Source organism: Antechinus flavipes, chromosome 6 (assembly GCF_016432865.1).
Source record: "Antechinus flavipes isolate AdamAnt ecotype Samford, QLD, Australia chromosome 6, AdamAnt_v2, whole genome shotgun sequence".
Classification (NCBI taxonomy): domain Eukaryota; kingdom Metazoa; phylum Chordata; class Mammalia; order Dasyuromorphia; family Dasyuridae; genus Antechinus; species Antechinus flavipes.
This window is the reverse complement of record NC_067403.1, coordinates 176,889,309-176,915,376: the sequence shown is the minus strand read 5'-3', so window position 1 is coordinate 176,915,376 and position 26,068 is coordinate 176,889,309. Positions and strand designations below refer to the sequence as shown.

Genomic DNA, 26,068 nt, shown 5'->3' with positions numbered 1-26,068 from the left:
CCACACCATCCCCTACCTCTTTCACTGTGCCATTTGGGATTCCTGTTTCCTAAGGAACACAATCCCCTTTATTCTGAATTTCTTTCTTTCTCACTCTGTCTACTTTTATTGAGAGCAAGAATTGGAAAGGAAATGAATCTGAGCTAATGAGAACATGAATTCATTGAAAAAGGAGGTAAACATCCCAGAAGTTGATAGTTAATGGCCACCAGAATCTGGATTGGCTGATAAATGTTGATAAGGGAACCTTAAAGGTGGAGAGGCTGCTGGGTGATGGTGTAGGGTAGAGGGAAGCAAGAGGGAACAAGGAGTTTTCAGACTCTGCTTCCCAGATGGTGAGTTGGGATGTTTGAGAACATGTAGCCAGTATTGGAAAGGATGGCCGGAGATATAAAGTCATCCTAAGGAGTCAGGTCTTCAGTTGGACATTCAGGGCAATTTACAATGAAACTTTGGTAGTTTTACTGTGGGAGTCCCAGGAGGCACAGTGGGAAGGCTAGCCCGATCTGGAAGAGGATATGGATAGGGCTCAGGTGAGTGGGGGGGGGGGGGGATGAGAGAGGAGACACTTATGGAAGCAGAAAACCATTTTGATATATAAAAATTTCCTCAAAGCCTTATGTCCCCCGTCTCCCTTCTTTTATTTTGAAAACAGTTGGTGGGTATATTTTTCTTTATCCAATCCTCTATTTGTCCTGGCATTGCTGACATGGAGCAAATGGTTTGCATTGTAGGTATCCTTGTCGGACATCGGAGGACTGGAAGACATCAAACTCAAATTGAAACAAGCTGTGGAATGGCCTTTGAAGTATCCAGAGGCCTTTGCCCGGATGGGGATTCAGCCGCCCACAGGAATCCTTCTCTATGGGCCTCCTGGATGCTCAAAAACAATGATAGCCAAGGCCCTGGCCAATGAAAGTGGACTTAACTTCTTAGCTGTGAAGGTAAGTTTCTTTTTTATGGCTAACTTTTCCCTCCTAGTCCATCCTAATGGAAAGGATATAGAGGGGAGGAAGGGAAAAGAGAGAAGGAGAGAGGGAAGTAGAGGAGAAGGGGAAGGAGAGAGGGAAGAGAGAAGGAGAAAGAAAAAAGGGGAAAGAATGGAGAGGAACAGGAAAAAAGGGAGAGAAAAATCAGAAAAGGAGAGGGAGAGAGAAGAGGAAGGGGAAGAAGAGGGATGATAAGAAGTAGGGAAAAGGAGAAAGGAGAGAGAGAGAAATAGAGAAAGGCAAACAGAATGACAGACAGATAGGAGAGAGAGAGAGACAGACACAGACAGAGACAGACAGAGAGAGACAGACAGACAGACAAACAGATAGACAGAGACAGAGACAGAGAGAGAGAGTGAGCAGTTTAGCTTCTGAGTGGCAAAAAATCTTTGTTCAGTCTCCTGGGTTCAGCTTTTCTGAAGCATAAGTCTGAGACAGAGGCGCCTCCAGAAAGGTGTCTCCTTCATTTCCGAATGCATGAGAAGGCCTTGGTTGGATGCCAGTTTCAGGCAGTTTGAGTCTGGATTCCTTCCCTCTGAACCACAAAGCATATTCCCATCACTCCACAAGGAACATGAGGCTGGCCTCCCCAGACCTCTCATAACTTCATAGAAATGTGAACCTTTTTTTTTTTTTCCCTAAAGCTAATTTGTGTTCAATGAAATAGAAGAACTAGATCAATTTTGAAAATTATCCCTAGATATTGTTTTGATATTTGTTCCAGGGACTTTTTTTGTGGTATAAGAAGAGTTTCTTGTCTCATGGTATGTAATTCTCTGGTTTTTAAATGCACACCTTGTTTTCTAGCGTTCACCAGTACTTTTTATTACTAATGCTTTTAAAGACTGATGTTTTAGTACATTTAAAGGTCATTGCTCTTGAAGAGGGCTAGGAACTAGTCCTGTGACTTCATTCGTAAAGTGACCTCTCAGTGGAAAAATCTCCCTTCATCAAAGCAGTACCATATAATCTTAAAGGAGTACCCAGAACATGGAGAGTTTAAATAGCTTATCCAGGATCTCATAGACATTTTATGTCAAATGCAAGATTTGAATTCAAGTCATCCAAGGTCTGTGGTTCATGGTCCTAGGTCCAAATCTCTATTCCTTTGTCACAGTTGCCTCTTGGAGAGTACTTATGTTTAGGTTCCTCCTCTGATGCTTACTTCCTATATGATCTTGGACAAGTCATTGGGTGATTTAATGGTAGGCCTTTCCTCTGTTGTGCACAAATTATCCCATCTCTGCCTTGTTTGTACATAATTGTGTAATTGTTGTCTTCACCACTAAAGTGTGAGCTCCTCGGGGGCAGAGACCATCTTTTGCCTTTCTTTGTATTCTCAGCATTTAGCACAGTTCTTGGTGCATGATAAAAGCTTAATAAAGCTTGTTAATTGGCTACTTTAGCTGAATTTGAATTTTTAAAGTGAGGAGTAAGACTGGATGACCTTTGGGGTCCTTTCCTGCTATTCCAAGTCAGGGGTCTCCAATGCCATCATCAGAACCAACCCTTGATGTCTCATATACTTTGGGTCTTTAGTTCAAAACATCTTAGAGATAACTGTAGGTACCTCATAGCTACTATGATCAGGCGTGATTCATTCATTTACCATTTAGTAAGCACTTTCTCTGTCCAGGGTACTGGGCTGTGGATTAGAGTTCTGTAGTTTAGAGGAAGTGCAGACCTTGTGTTAAGGTACTTTGTAGTTATTTGGTGAATAAGGAACTCTCACACATCACTTTATAAAAATATAATAATAGGTGACTTTTGCCTAGCTTTACAAATTTAATAAAGAATCCAGCCTATGTGACTATATTTGATACTCACAGCCTCCATCTGAGGTGGAGGTGTTGTGGTTTTCACATGAAGAAACAAAAACTTAGCTCAGATGTTTTATCTGTGGTCACACAGTGAAGTATCTGCAGCAGAATTGGGATCCAAGTCCTCCTTATCACAAATCCATTGTTCCATGGCCTTTGCTGCTCCAAAAATAGAATATTGAGGGCCTTGGGCCTTAAGAATTTTTAAAAAACAGAATGTTGAGAGGACCAGCCCTTAAATCAGAAGGATCTGAGTTCAAATCTGGCCTGAGACAAAACATAAACCAAATAAATAAATAAAACCAGAATGTTAGGGAGCTCCAAGAGGGAAGATGTGAGGTGGGATTCTCTGAGTATAACTTGAAAGTTAGCTCAGAAAAAAAAGGCTCTTAGGTCTTTCCCTCAGTATCTCTCACCATTAAAATTAACTGAACTCTCTGGATGTGAAACCATCTCTACTCAAGATTCCCTCTAGTATTCATGATTTGCATGGGAAGCCTATTGCATGAGTATAAATGGGTGTTGTACTTTGTCAAAGGTCTTTTCTTAATCTATTGATATAATCATGTGGTTTGGAGTGTTTTGTTTTAATATCATTAACTCTGTTAATTGTTTTCCTAACACTGAGTCATCTTATATCCTTGATGTAAATCTAACTTGGTCGTAGTAAATGATTGTTTGGACATATTGCTCTGCTCCTCTTCCCCCATGTGGATGTGTTTTGCTGCAGGTTGTTACACTTGACAGTTGCTGAAATTTCGTTTGTCATCTGGGTCACTTATGTCAGAATATTTTTCACTGGTCGTTTCCTCTCTCTTTCCTCTCTTACTTTTGGCTAGAGCCACTAAAGGGGATTAGCGCATTTCAGATGGCAAGAACTCTCACAGAGTTCTGGAGGAAGGCCGGACTGGCCTCTGGCCAGGGTTTTCACCAGGTCTCCTGTTAGCCAGATTAGGAAGCACTGGGATGAAACGAGCTCAGTACATTCTTGGCTTCTTGAGAAAGGATTGGTTCACTTTTGTATATTGGCTTTGTAGAGAAACTGAGCTGCATATGTTTGAAATGCAAAAAGCTTTCTTACTTTTTGATATGGTCCAATTCTAAAAAGTTAGAACTTCTCTGAAGATAGCCTTTTATTCACCAATAATGTCAAGTCATATGCTCTGTCTGTTTCAAGCTTTTTTTTTTCATGATAAATCAGCAAAGTCATTGAGTCTGATCCCTTCATTTTGTTATTTATTGTTTTATTTTGTTTTATTTATGACCTTTGTTCTTATATCGTCATTGCCTATAAATTCCCCTCCAGAATGTGCCCTCTGTTGTGACAAAGAAAAGCATTCAAGTGACAACAGTCAACACTAGCATAATATATCACCATCATCATTATATTAATAATACTAATTTATATAGTACTTTAAAGATATACAGAGCTCTTTCCAAACAATGTCATTTTTTGTTATAAAGTAATCAATGTTTATTGGCCAAAATAGAAAAGTAAATTTTGAATAATATTGATTCAAAAAAATTAGAAAACTACAGTCAATTTTATTATCCCTATTATTATCCCTGTTTTATAGATGAGAAAATTGAGGCAGACAGGGTAAATGGCTTGTCTAGGCTCCCAAAATTAGAAAGTGTCTGAAGTCAGATTTGAACTGAAGTTTTCCAGATTCCTGGTCTGATATCCTATTTACTGTGATACCTAGCTGTTCATCCTGACAACATATGTTATCTAGCTACTGGTTAGAATTCTAGACTTGGAACCAAAAAGACTTGAGATTCAGATCCTAACTTAGACATTTAGTAGGTATGTGATTATGGATGTCACTTAGCTTCAGTTGCCTCCTCTGTAAAATGGTTATAATAATAATTCTTATTTTATAGAGTTTTTGAAGATCAAATGAATTATGTTATGTAAAGTGATTTGCAGATTTTAAAGCACAATATACTGCTACTACTACTGCTTATTGTTATTGTTGTACCCTAACAGCCTCTTTCTCTTCTGCCCAAGAAATAGAAGCTAAAATTTTTTTTAAATCTCTTTTCCCATTTTTGTCAATTTTTTAAAATGATTCAAAGTTTAACTTCTTTTTAGTGAGCTTTTATTTACATTGTTTTCATTATTGTGTATATTATTCTCTTGTTCCTATTTTTTTTAATAGTTCGGGAAGATTTTTTTTCAGAATTCCTTTTATTTATCATTTCTTTCTGTACAATAATATCCCACTAAAATCATATACTACATTCTGTAGTTGATGGGGCATCCATTGGTTTCAAATTCTTTGCTACCTCAAATATTTCTATGAATATTTTAATATAAATTGAACTATTATTCCCAAGAATCCAGTATTTAACTCCTTGAAGTAAATACCTGATATTGTCCCTTCCGCATTTTACACAGGAGGCAATTGAAACCCAGAGCGTGGAAGTCATTATGTCCAAAGTCACAGAGGTAGTGAGCAGGTCTGAGATCTGAATCATTTGACTCCAAATATAACATTCCTTCACATTTTCATTTTCTCCACTTGATATGGACTTTTGATTTCAGGTGTTTAAAGCAATATGGCATTATAAATAGACTTGTGGTCAGAAAGACTTAAGGCAGATTCAGCTTCCTTTTCTGTAAAATGGAGATCATAATAATTGTGCTTCCAATCTTGCAGGCTTCTTATGATCCTAAAATGAAATCATATATGCAATGTACTTTACACATTATATCTTTAAGTGATTTATAAATATAAGCTACTATTATTCCTGAAGATAAATTAATATGGATATCTTTTAAAAATTTCTTTAAAGCCTTTTATTTTCAAAATATATGCATAGTTGTCACTATTCACCCTTGCAAATCTTGTGTTCCAAATTTTTCTCTCTCCCTTCCCTCTACCCCCTCTCTTAGATGTCAGTTAATTTAATATATGTTAAACGTGCAATTCTCCTATACATGTTTCCACACTTATCATGCTCCACAAGAAAACTAAGATCAAAATGGAAAAAAAAGGAGAAAGAAAACCAAAAACATGCAAACAGCAACAAAAAGTGAAAATACTATGTTGTGATCTACACTTTCTGGATACAGATGGCTCTCTCTATCACAATGGACATCTTTCTTAATTCAAGAAGGCTAAAATGTTCTGTTTATTGAAGGTGTTCATTTGGGTCTATGACTGAATGAATTATCAGTCCAGGTAATATTTTTATATCCAAGATTGTTTTCACATGAGTAGTCTTAGCAAACACATTGGAGCAAACCAGCTCCAAACTAGTTCACTAGGTAGTTTTTGCAAAAATATTTGATTAGGCTTGTGTTCAACCTAGGGCTATAGTGGAATCAGGATTCAATTTTGGCACAAGATCAATATTACCTCTCCACAACTCATTACCTACATCATCTTGGACAAGTTACTTTTCTTCCTTAGCTTCCTCCTCTATTAATTGAAAGGGTCAGAAGCAATGGCTTCTGAAAAGTCCTTTCAAATTAAAAAAAATCTATTATCTTAAAACGACTCCTCTCTGTTTCATAGATATTGGTATCTTGCATGGGAATATTAGCTGCGCTAGTTTTTTTTAATTAGATTTCATATTTTTGAATCATTAGTAATTGTGAAAAAGGAAGGATTTTTCCATAAGAACAATGACTTAAAAAGTATGTTATTATCAAACAAGAGAGTTTTATTATTGCAAATAATATTAGTATGACTACTCTTGTTTTTTTCAAAATTTGCAGAAAAAACTCTTAGCCATCTCCACTATCCAATACTTTAATACTTTTTCTCCCTTTCTCAATCAAATTTTTTGGAAATATTGTATATGATTATATCTTCTCACTCCTCTTCAATGACCATTACTCTGATTGAGGACTTCTTAGACTTTTTCCACTCACGACTCCATTTTGCCCAAGAAATTTTTATACAATCCTAGGTATATGGGTATATAAAATAAGTATACAAATAAAACCTTTCTTGATAATAAGTCATAATTTTGCGACACCCTCATTCAGTTATGTGACCCACAATTTAGGAAGCTTTCATCTATTCAATATTCTTCCATCATCTGTGAAAGAAGAGAATGAGATATTTTATAAAAAGATTTCCTAAAATCAAGGTCAGCTCTGTCCACAGCATGTGCTCTCATCTAACAACTTATTAATCTTGCCAAATTAGGAAGTGAGATTGTTAGCCATGACTTATTCTTGGTGAAGCCATGCTGGCTTTTTGTAGCCATCATTCTCCTTTCTAGTTGTTCACCAGGCATTCCTTTAATAATCTATTTTGGAATTCCCCTAGGAATTCAGGTTAAGTGTACTGGCCAAGAATTTGCAGATTCTGTTGTCTTTACTTTCTACAAAATTGGGACAAAATTTTCTAGCATGCAATATATAGCATTTCTCCCATTTTCTATGATCTTTTAGATTACATTACATTAATTAATTACATTAATGTCTCAACTGTCAGTCCCTGAGGATAGGATTCATCTAGACCAGGTTGACTAAGAACACGGAGTTGCTTTATTGTTTATATTATTGTTGTTATTGTTATTTTTTATATCAGTCAGTACTCTCTTTGGCTATTTTTATTTTGCCAATTCTATTACAAATATCATTCATTCATAGCAGAGAGATAAGAAATAAAGATTTTTGTTTTCTCTCTCTTAAAAATCATTGGTCCATCCACTCTATTCAGAGTTCTTATCTCTTCTTTTAACTTCCCTTCTCTCTAATATAGGTTTTAAAAACTAGCTTTTTGCACTATTCAGCATAGGTCAGTCCAAGTTGTTCTGATGATGAGAGAATTTGAAATTTATTTCTAAAACAAATGGGGACTATCTAAGAGAGATTTTTTTTGGCCTGCCTCTATGATTAGAATTATCACATTATGACAATGAGGAAAAATTAATGGAACCATCTTGGGAGCTTAGGAAGGAAAAGTTCATGTAGGCTGAGATTTGGATCTACTTCTTAGGACCTAAAGGAAGATCTTCTAGCAACTTGAATGGCTTGATGAAGAATTGGGGAGGGAGCCAAAATAGTGCAGTATTAGAATGCATGAGATCAATGGTGATCTGTAGTTCTGGAGGAAGTAGCCAGAAGTCCATTGAAATATTAAAGTCTAGTTTTTCTGTCTTTTCTTTCTTCCTTTCCATTATCTCTTATTACTTCTTGCTATTGTTCATAACCAGTTTCTAGAATCATCTTCCTATTCTACACTAACTCTAGTTAAAGAAAACGTGACCTAGTATAATAACTGGAGAAGAGGCTGTGGAAATTACATTATAGGGCCTCATATATTTTATATGGGCATGTTAACACCTACCTATTCTTCAGATTAATTCCCTTTTTCCCACCTGCTCTCACATTGGAAGATCTAGTTCTCAGGGTAGGACCACTACCATGTGTTAAACTCAAATTCTCTCAGGATCCTACTGGAGGAATGTACTTCCCTACTTGTGACTTTAGCTCTTGAATCCCATTAGATTCATTTCCATTGATGCAAATTAAACATAGTAACACATATCTTAATCATAATTATTTACTTACAACAAAGGAAAGGAACTCATAATTACATTATATGTATTAATATATTAAAACAAATGAAGTGATAATAAGTACATTATGACCCATGCATAAACTTGTGGTATATTTTTCAGTAGGGCACTCAATATCCCTGGGGGAGAGTGAACTTCCTTTTAGGGAACTGACAAGAAAATCCACAAGGGAGAAAAATTCATAGACCCAAGGTGGCTTAAAACTCTGGACTACAGGCTTTGACACACAAAACTACTTTTCTGTTGATTGTTTATTCTCACAGATCTCTAGCTTTATTCCTGAACTGATGTTCACTTATAAATTCACTCAAATTACAATCACTTTTAAGGGGATATGGAGAAAGTGTTATGTCTTAATTTTTAGAACAGCCAAATTGCTACAAAGCTCATCAAGCTGGCTTTCTGTGAATAATATAAGCTAGCTCATCCTGGTATGAGCAGGATGCTGTAATGTCCAGTTCAGTTACAATAAATATAGCTTCATGCACAATAGCTTAGGTTGACTTCCAAGTTCTTCAGTCACCATGGTTGAGATTCATCCCATTAAAGCTCAGCATATCTTCCTAGACAGTAGCTGCACAACTTGTTCTCTGTCTTTTTTTGGTATTCTCAAGCCAGAGTGAACAGCAGAAATTATCAGTCCCTTCTAAGTACTCCCAGGGACAGCTGAAAAGCTGTTTTGGAAATCTCAGGCCCAGTCCTTTGTGGTTGTTGCTCCCCGTGTAGCTGAAGCTTTCTGTTAGCTCACTGTTTTAGCATCTTTCCATCCCGATAAAGATGATTTTGATCTCCTCCTTTTTTCTTATCCTTCTCTTTTCTGCCCCAGCTGTTTTTTAGTGGCTTACATCAAAGCCTCTTAGAGCTCAATTAATTTTTTCACTTCAACAACCACATATTTCTTATTATATCAGTGATCTCTTAAAAACTGCATCCCAGTTTCCAAATAATTGTATTTCTCATTTTTTTTTGTTTTACTTTCTTATTTCTTAAAACAATTATATGTAAAGGAACTAAAGGATCTTGAGATCTTGGGGCTCTAAAGTGCTTGAAAAGAAAACATCTCATTTTGTGGCCTTGAAACTATTTCTATATACTCATGTTTCTCCAGTTTTTAGTAAATAAAAAGTTTTTTTCTGCCTCCTAAGCTATCAAACTGTTTTTATACAAATGAGACAGTCCCCTAGATATTTCACAATCTCATTTTAAACAAATGAGGTAATATTTGTAAAGCTCTTAGAACAGTACCTGGCACCTAGGTGCTTAATAAATGCTGGTTTCCTTCCCATTCCTGTAAGTCTTTATTCCACAATCCTTTTCTGTCCTAAATTGCTCAAATCCTCCTGAAAGCTGTTTCTTTATAAATGTTAGCAGTTTTTATTAAAGCAAAGTTCTTTTCCTACTTACAGGCATCAAAAAATGTTCACTGGACAGAGCCAATATCTCACATCCTTTCCCATTTAATTTCACTCTTTTTTTACACAAAGGTGCTTTTCTTGCCCCTTCATACATGAAACTGCTCTGTATGAAAAGAACAGTCCCTTAAAGGGTACCATAGTTTATGAGAACTCTGTGTCCAGAGTGTAACTTTCCTTTTGAATGAGGGCCTGAGGGTCTTTCCTGGTACTAAAGGGTACGGGCTTCAGTACACCCATGTTGTAACATCTATTTTGGCTTCTGAGAGACCTCTGTGGTTTCCTTCTTGGATCCTGACGTATTTCAGAAAGTTGATGTTTCCAATTAAGTAAACTTTAGATGAATGAAGTATTTCTCTTTTCGTTGAGGTTGGGAAGAAAAGACCAGGGAATGCTTATCAAGTGCGCTTTTACCTCATACAGAATGATGCCATAAGAACCAATATTTTTCGAGTTGTGGTTTTCAGAGTTTCTTGCATTCGAATTCAGATGCCAAAGAGATGTTTCCAGTCTTTAATCTCGTGACCATACTGTGTGTATTTAATGGGCACCAGCTTCACTGTAATATATTGAAAAATGTAGTAGTCCATGATATATATACAGTGTCATTACTCTAAGTCATCCCCGAGGTCCAGTGGAAACAAAACACCAACAATTTCCCTTCATATCACAGGAAGGAAATGTTTGAACTTGTAGATTCTAATCATTTAATGCTTTCTTTTCTTGCAGGGTCCTGAATTAATGGATAAATATGTTGGTCAGTCAGAACGAGCAGTCAGAGAGGTAAATGGTGCTAATATTTGTTTGTTTCTATATATATTTTTGATTGATCTGGACTTGTGATTTCATTCCTGTGAAAAAGAAGGAAGGAAGGAAAAGAGGAGAGAAGGAAGGAAGGGATAAGGGAAAGAAAGACAAAAGGAACAAAGGAAGGAAGGAAGAAAAGGAAGATGGATTTGTGAAGTCCTTATTATGTGCTAAGCATTTTGTTCACTCATTTAATCATGGTTCTTACCTTGGGAAGGTTGGGAAGTATGTGCTATTATTATTCTATTTTACAGTTGAGGAAACGGATGTAGACAGAACTTATGTTTCTTGTCCAGGGTCATACCACTAATCTATATCCTGAGACTGGACTTGAACTTGGGCCTTCCCAACTCCAAGCTTAGTGTGCTATCGAATAGGCCACCTAGTTGTCTCTATTTATTTGGCCACTAATTATGTTTCTGTCAATCCGTTTTGAATTGATATTGAATGCTCTCTGTGCCCACAAATGGTGTCGTGTATTTCCCCTAAGCATATCTGGTTTTGCCTTTGGACCTTTGTCCCTTCACTTTGAATCTGTTTCTTTTTTGTGTGGTCATTCTTTCAGTCCTTGACTTGACTTGCCATTGACCATGACTGTGTTTTTCATTGCTGCTATATTGCATGCCTTGGAAGTCATGTGTATTTTTGATAATCTGACCATATAGTTGGGTGTGCATATGCCTATTTATTTAATACATGGATATATAGATACCTCAATTTGGTAGATCCCAGTCTCTATTTTTTTGTAAGTATTCTGAATGGAAAAATTTTGTGGATTTTTTGGGCCTAAAATAACTCTTAGTCAGAATGGCATGAGACAAGTGGACCATTTTGATAGCCACACAATATGTTTAATCCTAGAGGAAATCCTGAAGCACATGGGGTAAAGCATGGTGGAGAATTCAGGGAAGATATTGTCAGTCATAGTCAGGTTGATGTTTACATTAATTTCAAAAAGTTCATTAGCTTCATGTAAACTTGAAGGTCTTGGTCTGTTTTTCTTTCTGTTTTTATCTTCCCAGTCCTTGTATGTAGCTGAGATTTAGTCATGTTTATAGATTTGAATTGGGAATGAATCTCTGAGCTCAAGGATCTGCCTTGGCTTTAAATATTGAAATCATACTGTGGAGTATATGTTGGTAGAATAGAAAGAGGAATCAAAATATCTGGGTTCAAATTCCAACTCTGACACTATCTTAGCAATTTGGGGCAAATCACGTTTTCTTTCCTTGACCTGAGTTTCCTTTATAAAATGAGGGCTAGATGAGCTATGAAATTCTGTACACAGCAGCCTAAATACTTATAGTGATTCACTTCCTGACTACAACAAAAGACTACTTATGACTCTAGTTTCCATGCTAAAGGCTAGGTCCAGCAAGCATTTATTAATCTCCTACTGCAGGGGTCCTCAAACTACGGCCCATGGGCCAGATGCGGCAGCTGAGGACATTTATCCCCTTCACCCAGGGCTATGAAGTTTCTTTATTTAAAGGCCCACAAAACAAAGTTTTTGTTTTTACTATAGTCCAGCCCTCCAACAGTCTGAGGGACAGTGAACTGGCCCCCTGTTTAAAAAGTTTGAGGACTCCTGTTAACTGCATGGTAGACACTGTGTGTATGTGGGGGGGGCAGGTTTGGGTTTCAGGGTAGTGATTGGAGGAATGTGACTTTGTCAGAGAATGTAGCTTAATATTTGAGCTTACTGGAATATCTGTTCTAGATCTTCAAGAAAGCTCGAGCTGTGGCGCCATCAATTCTTTTCTTTGATGAGCTTGATGCCTTAGCAGTAGAAAGGGGCAGGTAAGAAATGCTACTGTTGGGTCTTCTCATGGTTCTCTCTTTGTAGCCTGTGTTTCAAGATGGTGGTGCATTAAATGAAACCATGTAGAAGGAGTCCTCATGGAATGCTCATACTGGGGACATAGCAGTTAGACATGAAAGATAAAACTATAAGTGAAATAAGAGCTATGAAAAGGAAAAAGTGGAAGGAGAACCCTGAAAAATAACATGGACCAAACATCTTAGCAGTACCTCCCTGAGATAATAAGAAATATTAGAATGAAACAAGATTAAAAAAACTGATTGGTAAACAGGTTGAAGAAAGTTTAAGAATTATTAGACTCCTTCAAAACTGTTGTTGAAGTAGGAAAGGGACCCCAAAAGGTTGGGATCATAGATTGGTGTCGGAAGTGGTATCTCCAAAGAATTTGCAGTCTTGAACTTGTTTCCAAGTCAAAGGGGCAGAGTTTATTGTAATTGTGATGCTAGTTGGAAGTCATCTAAATTCCAAGTGAATTTAGCAAAGAAACACATCTATTTAGTTCTTCATGTTATAGACATGCTAATTTTATGGCCTAGGGATAGAACCAAAGAATGGTTTCAAGAATTTGGTTATCACTGACCAACAGACAATAATGTTTGTAGAACTATTTCAAGGCCAGAAGACTTGAAATTTAATAGACAAGATTGTTAGAACAATACCGTGTTTCCCCGATAATAAGACACTGTCTTATTATTTTTTTGGACAGAAAAACACCAGAGGGCTTATTTTCAGGGGAGGGCTTATTTTAATGAACATTGACAGCAATTTTAATAAACAGGTAAATGTGAACAAAAAAAAGTACCTTTATTCAATAATGATCATGTCATCTTCTTCAACAACATCGTCATAAGTGTCCATACCCTGAATTCCGTCCTGGATGTCTTGCGCCTCTATTTCCTTCAGAAGAAGTGGACCTAATCTGTCATGTCCAGCAATATAGCTCTCTTTAAATGAACATGTTTTGTCCAGGTAACCTGCTCGTAATGCCTTGGCGACACAGCTGTCAGTAATTTTATCCCATGATTTCTTCACCCAAGTCACGACTTCTTGCAGACAGGGCTTCACAAAGTTTCCACGCTGATTTCTTTCCATTCTATTTTCAATGTAGTCATTGACTTCCATGCGCAAATGGTCCTTGAATGCCTTGTTTATTGCAATATCAAGGGTCTGGAGATAGGCAGTCATTCCTGCAGGAATCATTACTTGATCTATTCTTCTCTCTGCAAGGAAGTTCTTCATTTCTTTAGCGCGATGGGTGCTGGCTGAGTTCTTCTTTTATCCTCCATCATGCCCCCTGAGTTCTTCTTTTATCCTCCATCATGCCCCCTGAGTTCTTTTATCCTCCATCATGCCCCTTTTATCCTCCATCATGCCCCCTCACTCCTGCTTACATACCGGGTTTTTATGTTGTCCTGCCTCAGCTCTCCTCCCCATCACTGCTCTCAATGGTGCCAGCAAGCAAATCACTGGGGAAGAACAGAATGACGCGCTCACTGCTGCAGCTCTGATTGGATGCAGCTCGGAACGTGGTGTGCGTTTCACCCGGGGGGAGAGGGGAAGGGGAGGAAATGATGCATGGTACCATAATGTAGCGTGTAGCGCAGGGGATCACCTTCACTACAGTAGCAATCTCAATAGGGCTTATTTTCGGGGGAGGGCTTATTTTAGAGGAATCTTACACAAAGGGGAGGGCTTATTTTCGGGATAGGTCTTATTATCGGGGAAACACGGTAGTCTCAGGTTCACTAATATATCTTCCCTAAAGTCTAAGGGAAGAAATATTATTATATTCCTAGGCCAGAGGACCTTTATAATCATTGACAGAACAATAGCATTCTTAGATCAGAGAGCCTCAAGCCAGAAGATTTAGAATCACTGACTTATTATTAGAACAGAAGCCCCCTAAGGTCAGGGGACCTTAAAATTACTGCCATCTTCCCTAGAAGCTATATTACATCACCACCACTGAAAAGATCCTGGATAACTAGATGAGCTTTAGCTGAGAAAGACTGGGACAAACAGGAAGGGCACTGATGAATTCAGCTCAGCCTTAAGTGAGCCTTTTTTTCTTAAGTAGGCCTTTTGTTGAAGTGGAGTTTTTGTTACTGTCCCATTGGGTGGAGGTCTTTGGAAATCCCATTTTATTGTATCTTATCAGAAAGTCAAGTTATGATGTCAATCCCCTGAGGTTAAATTTCTGCCTATAAATCTGCCCATAGCCTATGCCATCTTTGCTAAATCCCTTTCAGGGTTAGCCCACCATAGTATCCTGTCTCATGGTGTTTTTCTTCTCACCCCTTCCCCCCATGTCTCATGGTATCTTTCTCCTTAAGGTGCTACATCCCTTTTAGGGTTAGCACACCAGTCAATGGTGTAATCCCCTTCCCTTGTGAACCCCTTTGGGGTTAATCTGCTAAGTTTTATGGATTTAGCCTGCCAGTCAATGGCATAGTCCCTTTCTCCTGGTTAATTGTGAATTCCACTAGAAAACTTGTCTTTTCCATTGTTAATTGCTAAAATCTCTTTTCTTGCTATTATGTTTTTTCTATTGCTCTCTTGAAACTTTTTCATCCCTGGTATCTATTTTGCCTCTTCATTTTGTCTGTGCACCTCTTCTTATAAATCAAGGTACCTTTTGGCAAAGAGAATACCATTGTGAATTCTTTGCATGTGCCTTGTGCCTTATGTCTCAAAACGAGGAATTGCTATCCCAATCTCATCAATAACCATGTTACAAACATGGATGCACTATTTGAAGAAATCTTGAAAGAAAACTCTTTTGAACTATTTGAAACAGAGAGCAAAATGAAAATAATCACTTCATAAAAGAAACCCCAATTTGAAAATACCCAGGAATATTGTTTCCAAAATTATAGTTTTCAAGTTAAAGGGGAAAAAAAAATTACTGTAAGCAATAATGCAAGAATTCAAGAAACTAGAAGCCCTAGTCAGGATAAGATTCTACCACATCTATCATAAAGAGGGAAAATCTTGAAAAACAACATTCTAAATGGGAGGATTGATAGAGCAGGCATCACTCAAATGAGATCAAATGAGGTGGTATGTATAAAATGCTTAGTGCACTTTACACATATACTTATATACTTATATACACATATACATATACTTAGCATAGTGCCTGGCACATAGTAGGTACTACATAAATACTTATTCCCTTCTATTTTTTCCAGAAATATTTTTAAAATGGGAATAGATATGATCTTTAGTACTTCTAAGAAAATGGCATTCCATCTTCAAGATATCCTTGGGTTTTTTGAAGGCTCAGCCTTAGGTGCTCCTTCTTAAATGAAACCTAATTTAGCTGTAGTATCACTTCCCTCAGAAATTATTTTGTTTATTTTTGTTTATGTTTATTTTCCCCAAGTACAAGGTAAACTCCTGGAGGCATTCTTGGATAGAATTTTCTGCATATAAGTACCTGATTAAGAAGTACTTTTCCCTAGGAAAAGAGGCAGAAAGTTCATTCTTTAAAATTCTCTTGTTGTTGTTCAATTTCTTTATGACCTTATTTGAGGTTTTCTCGGCAAAGATACTGAAGTGGTTGGCCATTTCTCCTGCTCATTTTACAGATGAGGAAACTGAGGCAAACAGGGTTAAATGACTTGCCCAGGACACATAACTAATATGTTTTGAAGATCATATTTAAACTAAAGTTTTTCTGACTCTAGGCTCAAGACTCTATCCACTGTGTCACCTAGCTGCCCACAGCTAGATTTCTCCAAATTTTTTTGAATCACTAAAGGGTACTTTAAGGAAGGAAATGGCTCAACTTAACCTCACAGATCAGGAAAAAGAAATCACCCAACAGACTTTGCTTGTTCAAGAAGTGAATATGGACCCCTGTCTTCCTGATCCATTGGAGACAGTTGTTTTTGGAACCTGAAAAAGAGCAAATATGAACCAGATGTGAGAAAAATGCATACAGCAGAACTGTCATATGAAGCATCTAACGTTAAATATTATGGGAAAATCAACAAGGCTCTTGTTAGAAATAGGACCTGGTTTGCACAATAGACAAATGCATCCAAGAGGCTGACCATCTGCAGTCCTTCGAGACCAATTTCCTGTGTTCATACTAATCATGCTAAAGCATTCAAGTGGACACCTGTTTATGTGATTTGTCCTTTTCCCTTTGTGACTTATTCAAGGTGAGTGCAAAAATTTCCAGATGACTTTCCATGATTTTATTTTCTCTTTGTCTCTTTCTTTTAATGACATTTCTAGAGATGCTTTTCCTCTCACTAATTGATAACTCTGCAAAAGGAGAGATATAAGCTGATGATTTGGTCTCATCTCATGTACTATGAGTCTTATGTAGGGACTTGTAGAAATTTCAGGGCGTATGTGTGTGCATCTAAGAAGAAAGAGTGAGGTAATGCAGTTCATAGTCTGCTACATCCAGAAGACTTAAAGTTGCATTGAACTCCTATTCTTATTAGCTGTGTAACCCTAAACATGTCACTTAACCCTATATGCCTCAGTTTTCTCATCTATAAAATGAGCTAGAGAAGGAAATGGCAAACCACTCTGGTGTCTTTGCTGAGAAAACCTCCAAATGAGGTCACAAAAAATTGGACATGACTGAAAGTGCTTGAACAACAACAACACAAACTACAGTCAGACCAAAATCCCAGATGTAACTGTTGCCGCAATCACCTAGACATAATTTTTTAAAATTTGGTTTAATTTAAATTTTCTTAAAAACTTAAAAGCTCTTTTAGTAGAAGTCATTATCCTTGTTACTCATGGAATAAAAAGTTTTCAAAATACAGAACTCTCTACTTAAGAGGATGAAAATCATGTTGGAAGGAGATGAGGTACATATTATCCTTCTTGTCTTAGCTACTATCAGATCCATCCTGGAGATTCTTTCTTTGAGTGTACAGAAGATATGCTTACAGCCTAATGTTTTTGTTCAACTAAAAGAAAATCACCTTTTGTTTTCAGTACAATGATCCATGGAACCCCAAATGTAAAAGAATAGTCATTTGTCTCCAGAAAGTTTCTTTCAATTCCTATCAAAGGATCAGGGATGATGCTGATAGCTGTGAATACAGTAAAAGCTCACATTTTCATACAGAGTTTTGTGATTTGCAAAGTGCTTCTCTTATAATAAATCCGATGTGCAAAGATTATCTTGAGCTGGACAAGACCATAGAGAGGTGACTTATAGCAATCTCTGCCTGATCAAGAATTCCGTCTACAATGTTGTTTATAAGGAATTATCCATCATTTGGTAGACCTCCAACAAAGAGAGGCTTCTTAGGCAGCTAAGTTATCCTAGGATCACTCTTATTGTTAATTTTTTTCTTACATCAGTTCTAAATTAACTTCCCTGTAACTTTCACCAGTATTTCCAATTCCCCTTCCCAGTGGCCAAGCAGAATAATTCCATTGCTTTGAAAGAATACTTTCAGTATTCCTTTTTCCTCTAAATCTTCCATTTTCCAGGTTTATCATCCCTAATTCCTTCAGAGGAACCTTCTACAGATTCTTTAATCTTACCATTCTAGTTATTCTACTCTGTAGGTTATTGATTTCCTTCTTCAAATATGGCACCCAAGACTAAACACAATAAAAACAGGTGTAATCACTTGCCCATTATCAGATCTGGCTAATAAGGTTGGAACAAGGATTCATGTCCAGATTTTCTTTGTAATTTACTAGATTTTACATGGCCCCCACGGAGTTTGGGATTGGATTTCAGGATCTCGGAATCATTTGTACAGAAAGGTTGATTGAACCCCTGAGAGTTGAGGAGATTCTCTGGTGAGATAGTCTAGGAGGAGAAGAAAAGGAGACCCCAGGCAATCTTGGGGGACTTCTACAGTTTGTGGATATGCTTGAATGAAAGGACTGATCAACCAGGTAGAATAATGAAAAGAGAAAAGTTTCATGAAAACTTAGAGAGGAGAGAGAATCCAGGGGAGAGGTTAGCTTGGCTTGCAGTGTCAATAGTTATAGAGAAGTCAACACTCATAGGGATTGGGAAAAGGCCCTTAGATTTGACAATTAGAGATCATTGATAATTTTGAAGAGAGAAGTTGAATGAGGAAGTCAAATTTCAGAAGGTTTTGATTTGGAGAATAGAAGTAAGCACTAGGAGGTAGGAGACAAGTGGTAGAAATAAGTAGGCAGCTTTCTAATGAAGGGTTACCCGAGAAGGGGAAGAGAGTTATGGGCCAATATCTAGTGGGACTGGTTGGATCAAATGAGGGTTTTTAAAGATAGGGGAAAAGACAACGGCACCTATTTAGGCAGCCAAGGAATCATTAGGTAGGAAGACATTGAAGACTTCACGAGAGATTAGGATTGTGATTATGAGCAATCGGTTGGAGAAGACAGGAGGAAATGAGTTTTAAGGATTTATATAGAGAGGTTTGCTTTGGAATAAGGGCCACCTCTTTATGTAAGGAGTAAAGTGTAGGGAGATGTTTGAATTGAGGAAGATGGAGTCCTCCCTCATCAAATGGTCTCATTTTTTTTTTTTAAGCTAAAAGTGAGGAAAGATCCTTAGCTGAGAGGGAGAGGGAAGAGGAATGCTATGAGAGGTATGTAGAGGGATGAAATGTTGAGTAGGGTAAAAGAACTGCCTTGCTGCAATGAGGACTTGGGTGAGATTGTATAACAAATTTACAGTGGATCTAGTAAGTACAGTTTCATGATCTTGTTCATGTTGATGTAGCTCTTAAGAATAGGAGTGAATGAAGCTGTAAGAGTGAATTCAAGTCTGGGGCTTGGCAAAACATGATTGGCAGTAAGACAAAAGGTCAAGAAATTCAAATATGTAGGAAAGAGTTGGACTAGTTTATTAAGGGTCAAGGGGAGGAGAGTGTTGCCAGTCTGAAGGTCATGGGAAAAGACCTGAGGGATGGAGGGATTGGAAGTCATGATGTAGATGAAGATGATTTAGAGTTGTATGCCAGAGGGGAAGATGGAATGATAAAAAATTAATGATGGCAAGATCAAGGGTGTGACTGTCTATGTTCTGAGCTGGAATGGAGGAGTAGGTCATGGGAATTGAGCAGATTGGGGAAGTGAGTATCGAGTTGAACTCTCTCCCTAAGTATGAAGGCAAGACTTAGAAAGGAGAATAGGACTAGAAGCCAGGTGATTGAGCAAGGAAGGAGAAAATCATAGGAATTAGTAAAGACGATGGTCACTAGGATCTGAATTGAGCTACAAATTTATATTGTTTGATAGATAGTTCTCAAGAGAAGAAATGCTCTAAAAGTCCCATGAAAAAATGCCCCAAATTATTATAATTAGAAGAATGCAAATTTAAGAATCTGTTTCCTCACCCATCAAATTGGCAAAGATGATAAAATAGGAAAATGATAAATGTTGAAGGGACTCTCGGTAAACAGAAACATTAATGTACTTGTTAGATGATCTGCAAATGGGTATCACCATTGTGGAAAGCAGTTTGGAATTGCACACAAAACATTGCTGACCAGTGTTTGCCCTTGATCCAGATCATCATTGCTAGGCTGCAACCCAAAAGAGATCAAAGAAATGGGAAAAGGTCCTATATGAACAAACATTTATAGCAGCTCTTTTTGTGGTGGCCAAAAAACCCTGGAAACTAAAGGGATAGCAATCAATTGAGGAATGATTTGTTAGTTGTGGTAAGTGAATATGAGAAAATAACTCTTGTGCTGCAAGAAATGAGGAAGGAGATGACTTCAGAGAGACTTGGAAAGTCTTAGATGATCTGATAAAGAATGAAATGAGCAGAAACAGGAGAACAATTTATACTGTAACATTAACATTATAAAAGTGAACAACTTTGAAGACTTATAAACTGATGTAGAATGAAATGAGCAGAACCAGGAAAACAATTTATACAGTAAGAGTGAAGATAAATAACTTGGAAAGCTCTGAGAAACTTTAGTCAACAAAAGGACCAGTCATGATTCCAGAGGAGTGATGATGAAACATGCTTCCCACCTCCTGACAGAGTGGTGATGGATTTAGGGTGTAGAATAAGATTTGCACACACGCACACACACACACACACAAACACTAACACACGCATACTTTTTTTTTCCCTTCTGCAGCCAATGAAGGAATTTGTTTTGCTTGACTATCCATGTTTGTTACAAGCAATTTATTTTCTTTTTATCTTTTTTCCTCTCCAGTGAGGTGGGAGTTGGAAGAGAGAGAAAATAGATTTCTGTTAATTAAAAAAACAACATTTTAAAAATAGAGAGGTTGGGAGGGGTATTGCAGATGTGGAAAGTTATATAGTCTTTCAGATGAAGTCACTGTATTATTGTTAGTTTTGCTTAATTATTTTACTGAGTTTCAGGAGACCTCTTGGGGAGCAGAGGGATGATTTGGAAGTGTTTGTAATTTGAAAAGAGAATGCCTGAATAAAGCTTTTTAAAAATGTGCATTATTTGGATTTCAAAGAAGGTGAGTTTGTGAAGTGCTGATGGAAAGGGAATATTACGTTTTTTAAAAATATTCGTGCTGAGTTTTTCATAGTCATAACATTTTCTGGATTTCATAAGGCAGTGATGAGCACCAAGGGGATTCTAAATTCCCCAGGCACTAAATGAATTTTAAATATCATGGAAACCCAGATGGATTGGGAAAACATACAAAGCAACAAAAACTCAAAACAAAGGAAATTTCTGACTAATATTAGGCTGCCTGATGAGCCATGGGTTTCATTTTTTTAAAGAATGCCACGTCTTCTTGAAGACTTCCAGGAAAAAAAAGATCACAACCAAATTACACCCATATGACCAGTCCTGAAATGACACTGTCTCAACACTGAGGGATATTTTTTTCGGACTAATGCTGCTCCCTTTTATGAAGAGAAGGACTTTTGCAAAGGTGACTTCTGCAAAGCACTGTAGGTTTTCGGTTCTTGCACAAAACTTCATTTGTCCTTCTTGCAGATGAGTCCTGAGAAAAAGAGCCTGTTCGGTGGAGCTCTAAGCGATGTTTGACCAGGACTTTGTATAAATGCATCACAACTTGTCTGCCTCTGTTTAACTTCAGAAATCTGTTCACCTTGAAGAAGGGACATGGTTTATTTTCCTGGTGCTACTATCCCCAATGCTCTTATAGCAAGGTGCATATTAGAATCCAGTTGAATACTTTTTGTGAGAGGATTTTGAAAGTATTAAAATCATCCTGAAAACAGTAATAAGCATAGCTCTCATTTCCATGTTGCTTGTGAGTTTTCCTTGTGTTTTAGAGATACCTCATTTTAGCTTCAGAAAAAACCTTGTAAAGTAGCTGTTATTCCATTTTATAAGTGAGGAAACTGAGATACAGGAAACTTTAGTGAATTTTTCTAGGGACATAAAGATAGTAATTGACTGAATCTGAATCCCAAGTTTTAAATTCATTAATGTATCTACTATTTCAATCTGCCATTAAGATAAAATATTGGCTGTTGTAATCTGTAAAATGAGTGTAATCTAGTCATGGTTTTTTTTTTTTTATTTCTGGAAATTTTTATGAATTTCTTTATATAAAATTAGACTTTGGGAAATAGAGAAAGTGATTCTGTCTTTTTTTAAATTAGTATTCCTAAGATCAAAAATTGAGAGCTGGCAAATACTTTAAAGGTCACCTAGGTGGTGCCATAGTGCATAGAATTCTGGGCCTAGAGTCAGGAAGATTCTTCCTGGGTTCAGATCTGAGCTAGTCCTGAGCAGTCATTTGACCCTGTTGTACCTCAGTTTCCTCATCTGTAAACTGAGCTGGAGAAGGAATGGTTAACCATTCTGGTATTTTTGCCAAGAAAACCCCAAATGGGCTCACAAAGAGTTGGACACAACTGAAAAATGATTTAACAACAACAGCAACACTTATAAATCTAGAGGTGGAAGAGTCCTTTCTACTTGGATGATCTTGGCAAAGTAAATTCACATCTTTGAGTCTCAGTTTCTATAAAGTAGGAGGCTGCAGAAATACTTTGATCCTCTGCAATAGGAAATGATGGTAAGTATACTGAGAGAAAGAATATGTATAAATGCATTTCTGCCATTCATAGATTGACATAAACCAAGTTAAGCAGCTTCAATAAGTTCTAGGATAATTAGTAATTTTAGCAGCAGTCTCTTGATATAGCTATTCTCTGAAAACACTTTGGAATTGCTTGCCATTGATGGCTGTAAGTGGAAATAAGTTAGTGGAGCCCAATCAGGTTCTCTTCAGGATGAGGTCTGGCCAGGGATCTCTGACAAACTCTCTGTTTTAAAGTAACCATAACAATAACAATAATAACAGCAACAACAATAACGGCAAAGGAAATGGAGTAAGAAATTGCTTTTGAATTTTGTTTTTTACTCAACACTTAGCTAATTTTTGGTACTACCCTCATCATTTAAAAGCATAAGTTTTATTCATATATTTTGTATTTGTGTCATAGATTTTGCTAAAGGAAAAGGGAAAAACTCTACTCTGATTGAACTTTCCTTTGTGAAAAAGACTTCATTTGACAACATCATAGAACTTTCTACCCTAGCAGTCTGCTCCATTTCTCAGCCCCAGGACTAAAAAATGTTCCAGTATTTTTGGTTTTTTATTCAAGAATTTTCCTCTTAGTCATAATTGTGAAAAGTTTCACCATCAGTTTTCCTCTTATTCTCTTGTATTTTCTTATTTAAAAAAAAATGATAGTATTCTTTATATTAGTGTGATGGATCCATTTTGAGCTTATTATGACATATAAGCTATTAAGCTTATATGTAGCTGATAGTTATATGATAAGACTTGGAGTTAGGAAGATCTGAACGCAGATCTTATTTTAAACTTTTACTAGCTATGTGTCCCTAGGCAAGACATTTAACTCTTCTTGCCCCATTTCTTCATCTGTAAAAGTAAAACCAATTATCAACTGCTTCACAGGGTTGAAATAAATGTGAGAATTAAGTATATTCCTTTTTCTCTCTCTTTTCTTCTTTTTTTAATTGCTCATCACTCTTTTATTATGGTGAACAACAACCAAAAAAAGGTGGGGGGGGAGTAGTTAGTACAGTTATGCTAAAATTGATGAGTATCCAGATGGTTGGACAAAAGGTGAAAGGCAATGGGATACTTGAAACATATTTCAACATGATCCAGGAACATTTCTCTCACTGCCCCAGAACGGAGCAGGATTATAAAATACAGTAGGATGTATTTGAAATCAAGGAACTCTTGTGATGTGGTTTGAGATCACTGATGACTACTAAATGGGACAGTTTAATTTAAAAAGCCACTAATAACCAGTCTGGAAGGGTCTTTTGTGAAAGCAAAGCAACAAATTAACATTAGGACATAATCTCAACTTCCCAGATCCATTTTTCTTGGGTTAGGGAGGAAACATCCAAACAAGACTTCATGATTTGTTAAATGACCATCTTGGTTATAGGCAGCTCCTACAATAGCCCCTGAGAGGGCTCTCCTACTGGCAGAACTGACTCATAGGATTAATTAAAACAATTTCTTTCAATTCTCCACATTGGTCACTTCTTACATGTCCCTGTAACCCCTATCCAGATCCTTATTGAACCAAACCACCCAGGAGGCATTTTGACTAATATGGTTGAGGGAAGGGGCAACAGGAGAGAAAGGGATTGGTCTGAAATAGGAAGAAATGAAAATTCTTGTAGTTTTTTGTTTGTTTGTTTGAGATGCAATTGGGGTTAAGTGACTTGCTCAAGGTCACAAGTAAGTGGCAAGTGTCTAAAGTCAAATTTGAACTGAAGTCCACCTGATTTCAGGATTGGCACTCTATCCCCTGTACGATCTAGTTGCCCCTCTCTCTTTTCTTCAAGCATAAAAACAAACCAACCCCCCCCCAAAAAAAAAAAACCCAAAACTACTCCCAGACACTCTCTTTATTCTATTTAATTTTCTCTGACTCTTAAAAAAACTAATGTTCTAAAGAGACACTTTTTTTCTTCTCTCTTAGTAGAAAGTAAGCACCTTCCACTTGTTCAAATATTAAAGTGTGCTAAAAGAGACATTTTGTGTTTATTTTCCTAAGTTTCTCATCACTTGTGTTTGGATTTCAAAAATGTATATTACATTTTTTTTATTTTCATGAAGAATGTTTTAAAACTTTTGTAATAAAGATATATTCCCCATACTCTTTGTTGGATTATCTTCAGTTTTGCAGGTCTTTTCTTGGTTATAAGCCTTTTATTATTTGCCTGTTGGAATTATGGTCCAAGATTTTTTTTCTTTTAAGTAGTAGCCAATACGTCTTGAATGATGCCAGCTGGTTCCTTCGTACTTGAACTTTTTTGATTCCTTGTAATTTTTTTCTTTGATTTTTCACCTTTGGATTGGGAGTTTTCATTTTGGGGTCTTTTTTGAGGAAGTCATAGTGGATTCTGTTTTCATTTTGTCCTTTGTTTTTAATAGATCTGGGCAATTTTCATTTGTGATTCCATGCTTTTTGTTTGGTCATGAATTTCAAGAAATCTTGCTCTTGAATTCCCTTTCCTCAACCTGTTTACTGGATCATTTTGTTTTGTTTTATAATAGACATATTTTCTTCATTTTTTCCTAACCTTTTGAATTTGTTCTAGCATTTCTTTTTTTGTCTCATGGAGTCATTGAATTCTATTTGCTCCATTCTCATTTCAATCAACAAAACAAAAAAAAAAATAAACATTTATTAAGTGCATATTATATGCAATTTTATGGAGAATTTCCATTCTAATGTTTTCCCTTTTTTGGCTAAAGATTTTATACCTTCTATTTTGTTGTATTTTCTTTTTTCCAATTCTTTAGTCTGGAGCCCTTATTTCACTTTTATTTCTTTTATTAAATTTTCTTTCTTCATTTTCTCTAGGAAATCTTATATTCCTTATGGCCAAGTGTTTTTTTTCTCCCTGTAAAGCTCTTTTTACTGTTGTGAAGTTGTTCTCTTTTCCATTTATCTCTTGGGCTTTTCTTGACATAAAATATTTCTTCTGAATGCTCAGTATCTTCTTCTGTGAATTCATATTTGTAGCCTTAGTCCTTGTGTCAGATTTCATCCCCTCTCCCAATGGTCAGGCTGTGTTTGTTTGGTCTTGACCTTTTTTTTTTTAAATGTGCTTTTGCTGCCATTTTGTCCCTCTCCTGGTGTGTTTGAATTCACAATGCTGGCAAGTTTTAGTCCCTCTGTTTTGTCTGGTTCAGATAGGGGTTTCCTGAAACCTCTTAAGTCAGATTGCTGATATCCCTTGGCTAGAGGATTAGTAACTCATAGCCTGCTTTTCATGTCTAAATACTTTTATTTCTCATCTTCCTCTCTCCCATCACAACTCTCCCCATCAATCTTCCTTTTCCCATGTCTGATTAGATAATTCCAGTATTCTTGCTCCTTGAACATTTCTGGTTTGAACTTTATGATCTTTCAATCCTCTGCCATGTAATTGTCAAATCAATGAGTTTCTCAGGCCCCAAAGCTTCCCTACTCATGATTTCAGGGCTCTAATCTTTATTCTTGTCTGTGCTTTGCAAAGCATATAGGCTTCGGGGATTTTTGGACAGTTTCTAAGCAGTGTTTACTTATATCCAGCTTGGTTTTCCTGGTGGGATCCTTTCCCCAAACTGTTAGATTTTGGATTTTTTTTTTGTGTTGTCCTGATATATATATATATATATATATATATATATATATATATATATATATATATATATATATATATA

The 26,068-nt window shown here is 36.7% G+C and overlaps 1 protein-coding gene across 1 annotated transcript in view; it reads left to right on the top strand.

Moving 5' to 3' along the window:
- Positions 1 to 26,068, top strand: part of SPATA5 (spermatogenesis associated 5) — a 242,584-nt gene that overhangs the window by 40,762 nt on the left and 175,754 nt on the right. Inside the window, exons 11-13 of the mRNA XM_051966244.1 lie at positions 735 to 944; positions 10,495 to 10,548; positions 12,293 to 12,372. Coding sequence (XP_051822204.1) covers positions 735 to 944; positions 10,495 to 10,548; positions 12,293 to 12,372 — 344 coding nt within the window. The remainder of the gene's footprint in view (positions 1 to 734; positions 945 to 10,494; positions 10,549 to 12,292; positions 12,373 to 26,068) is intronic.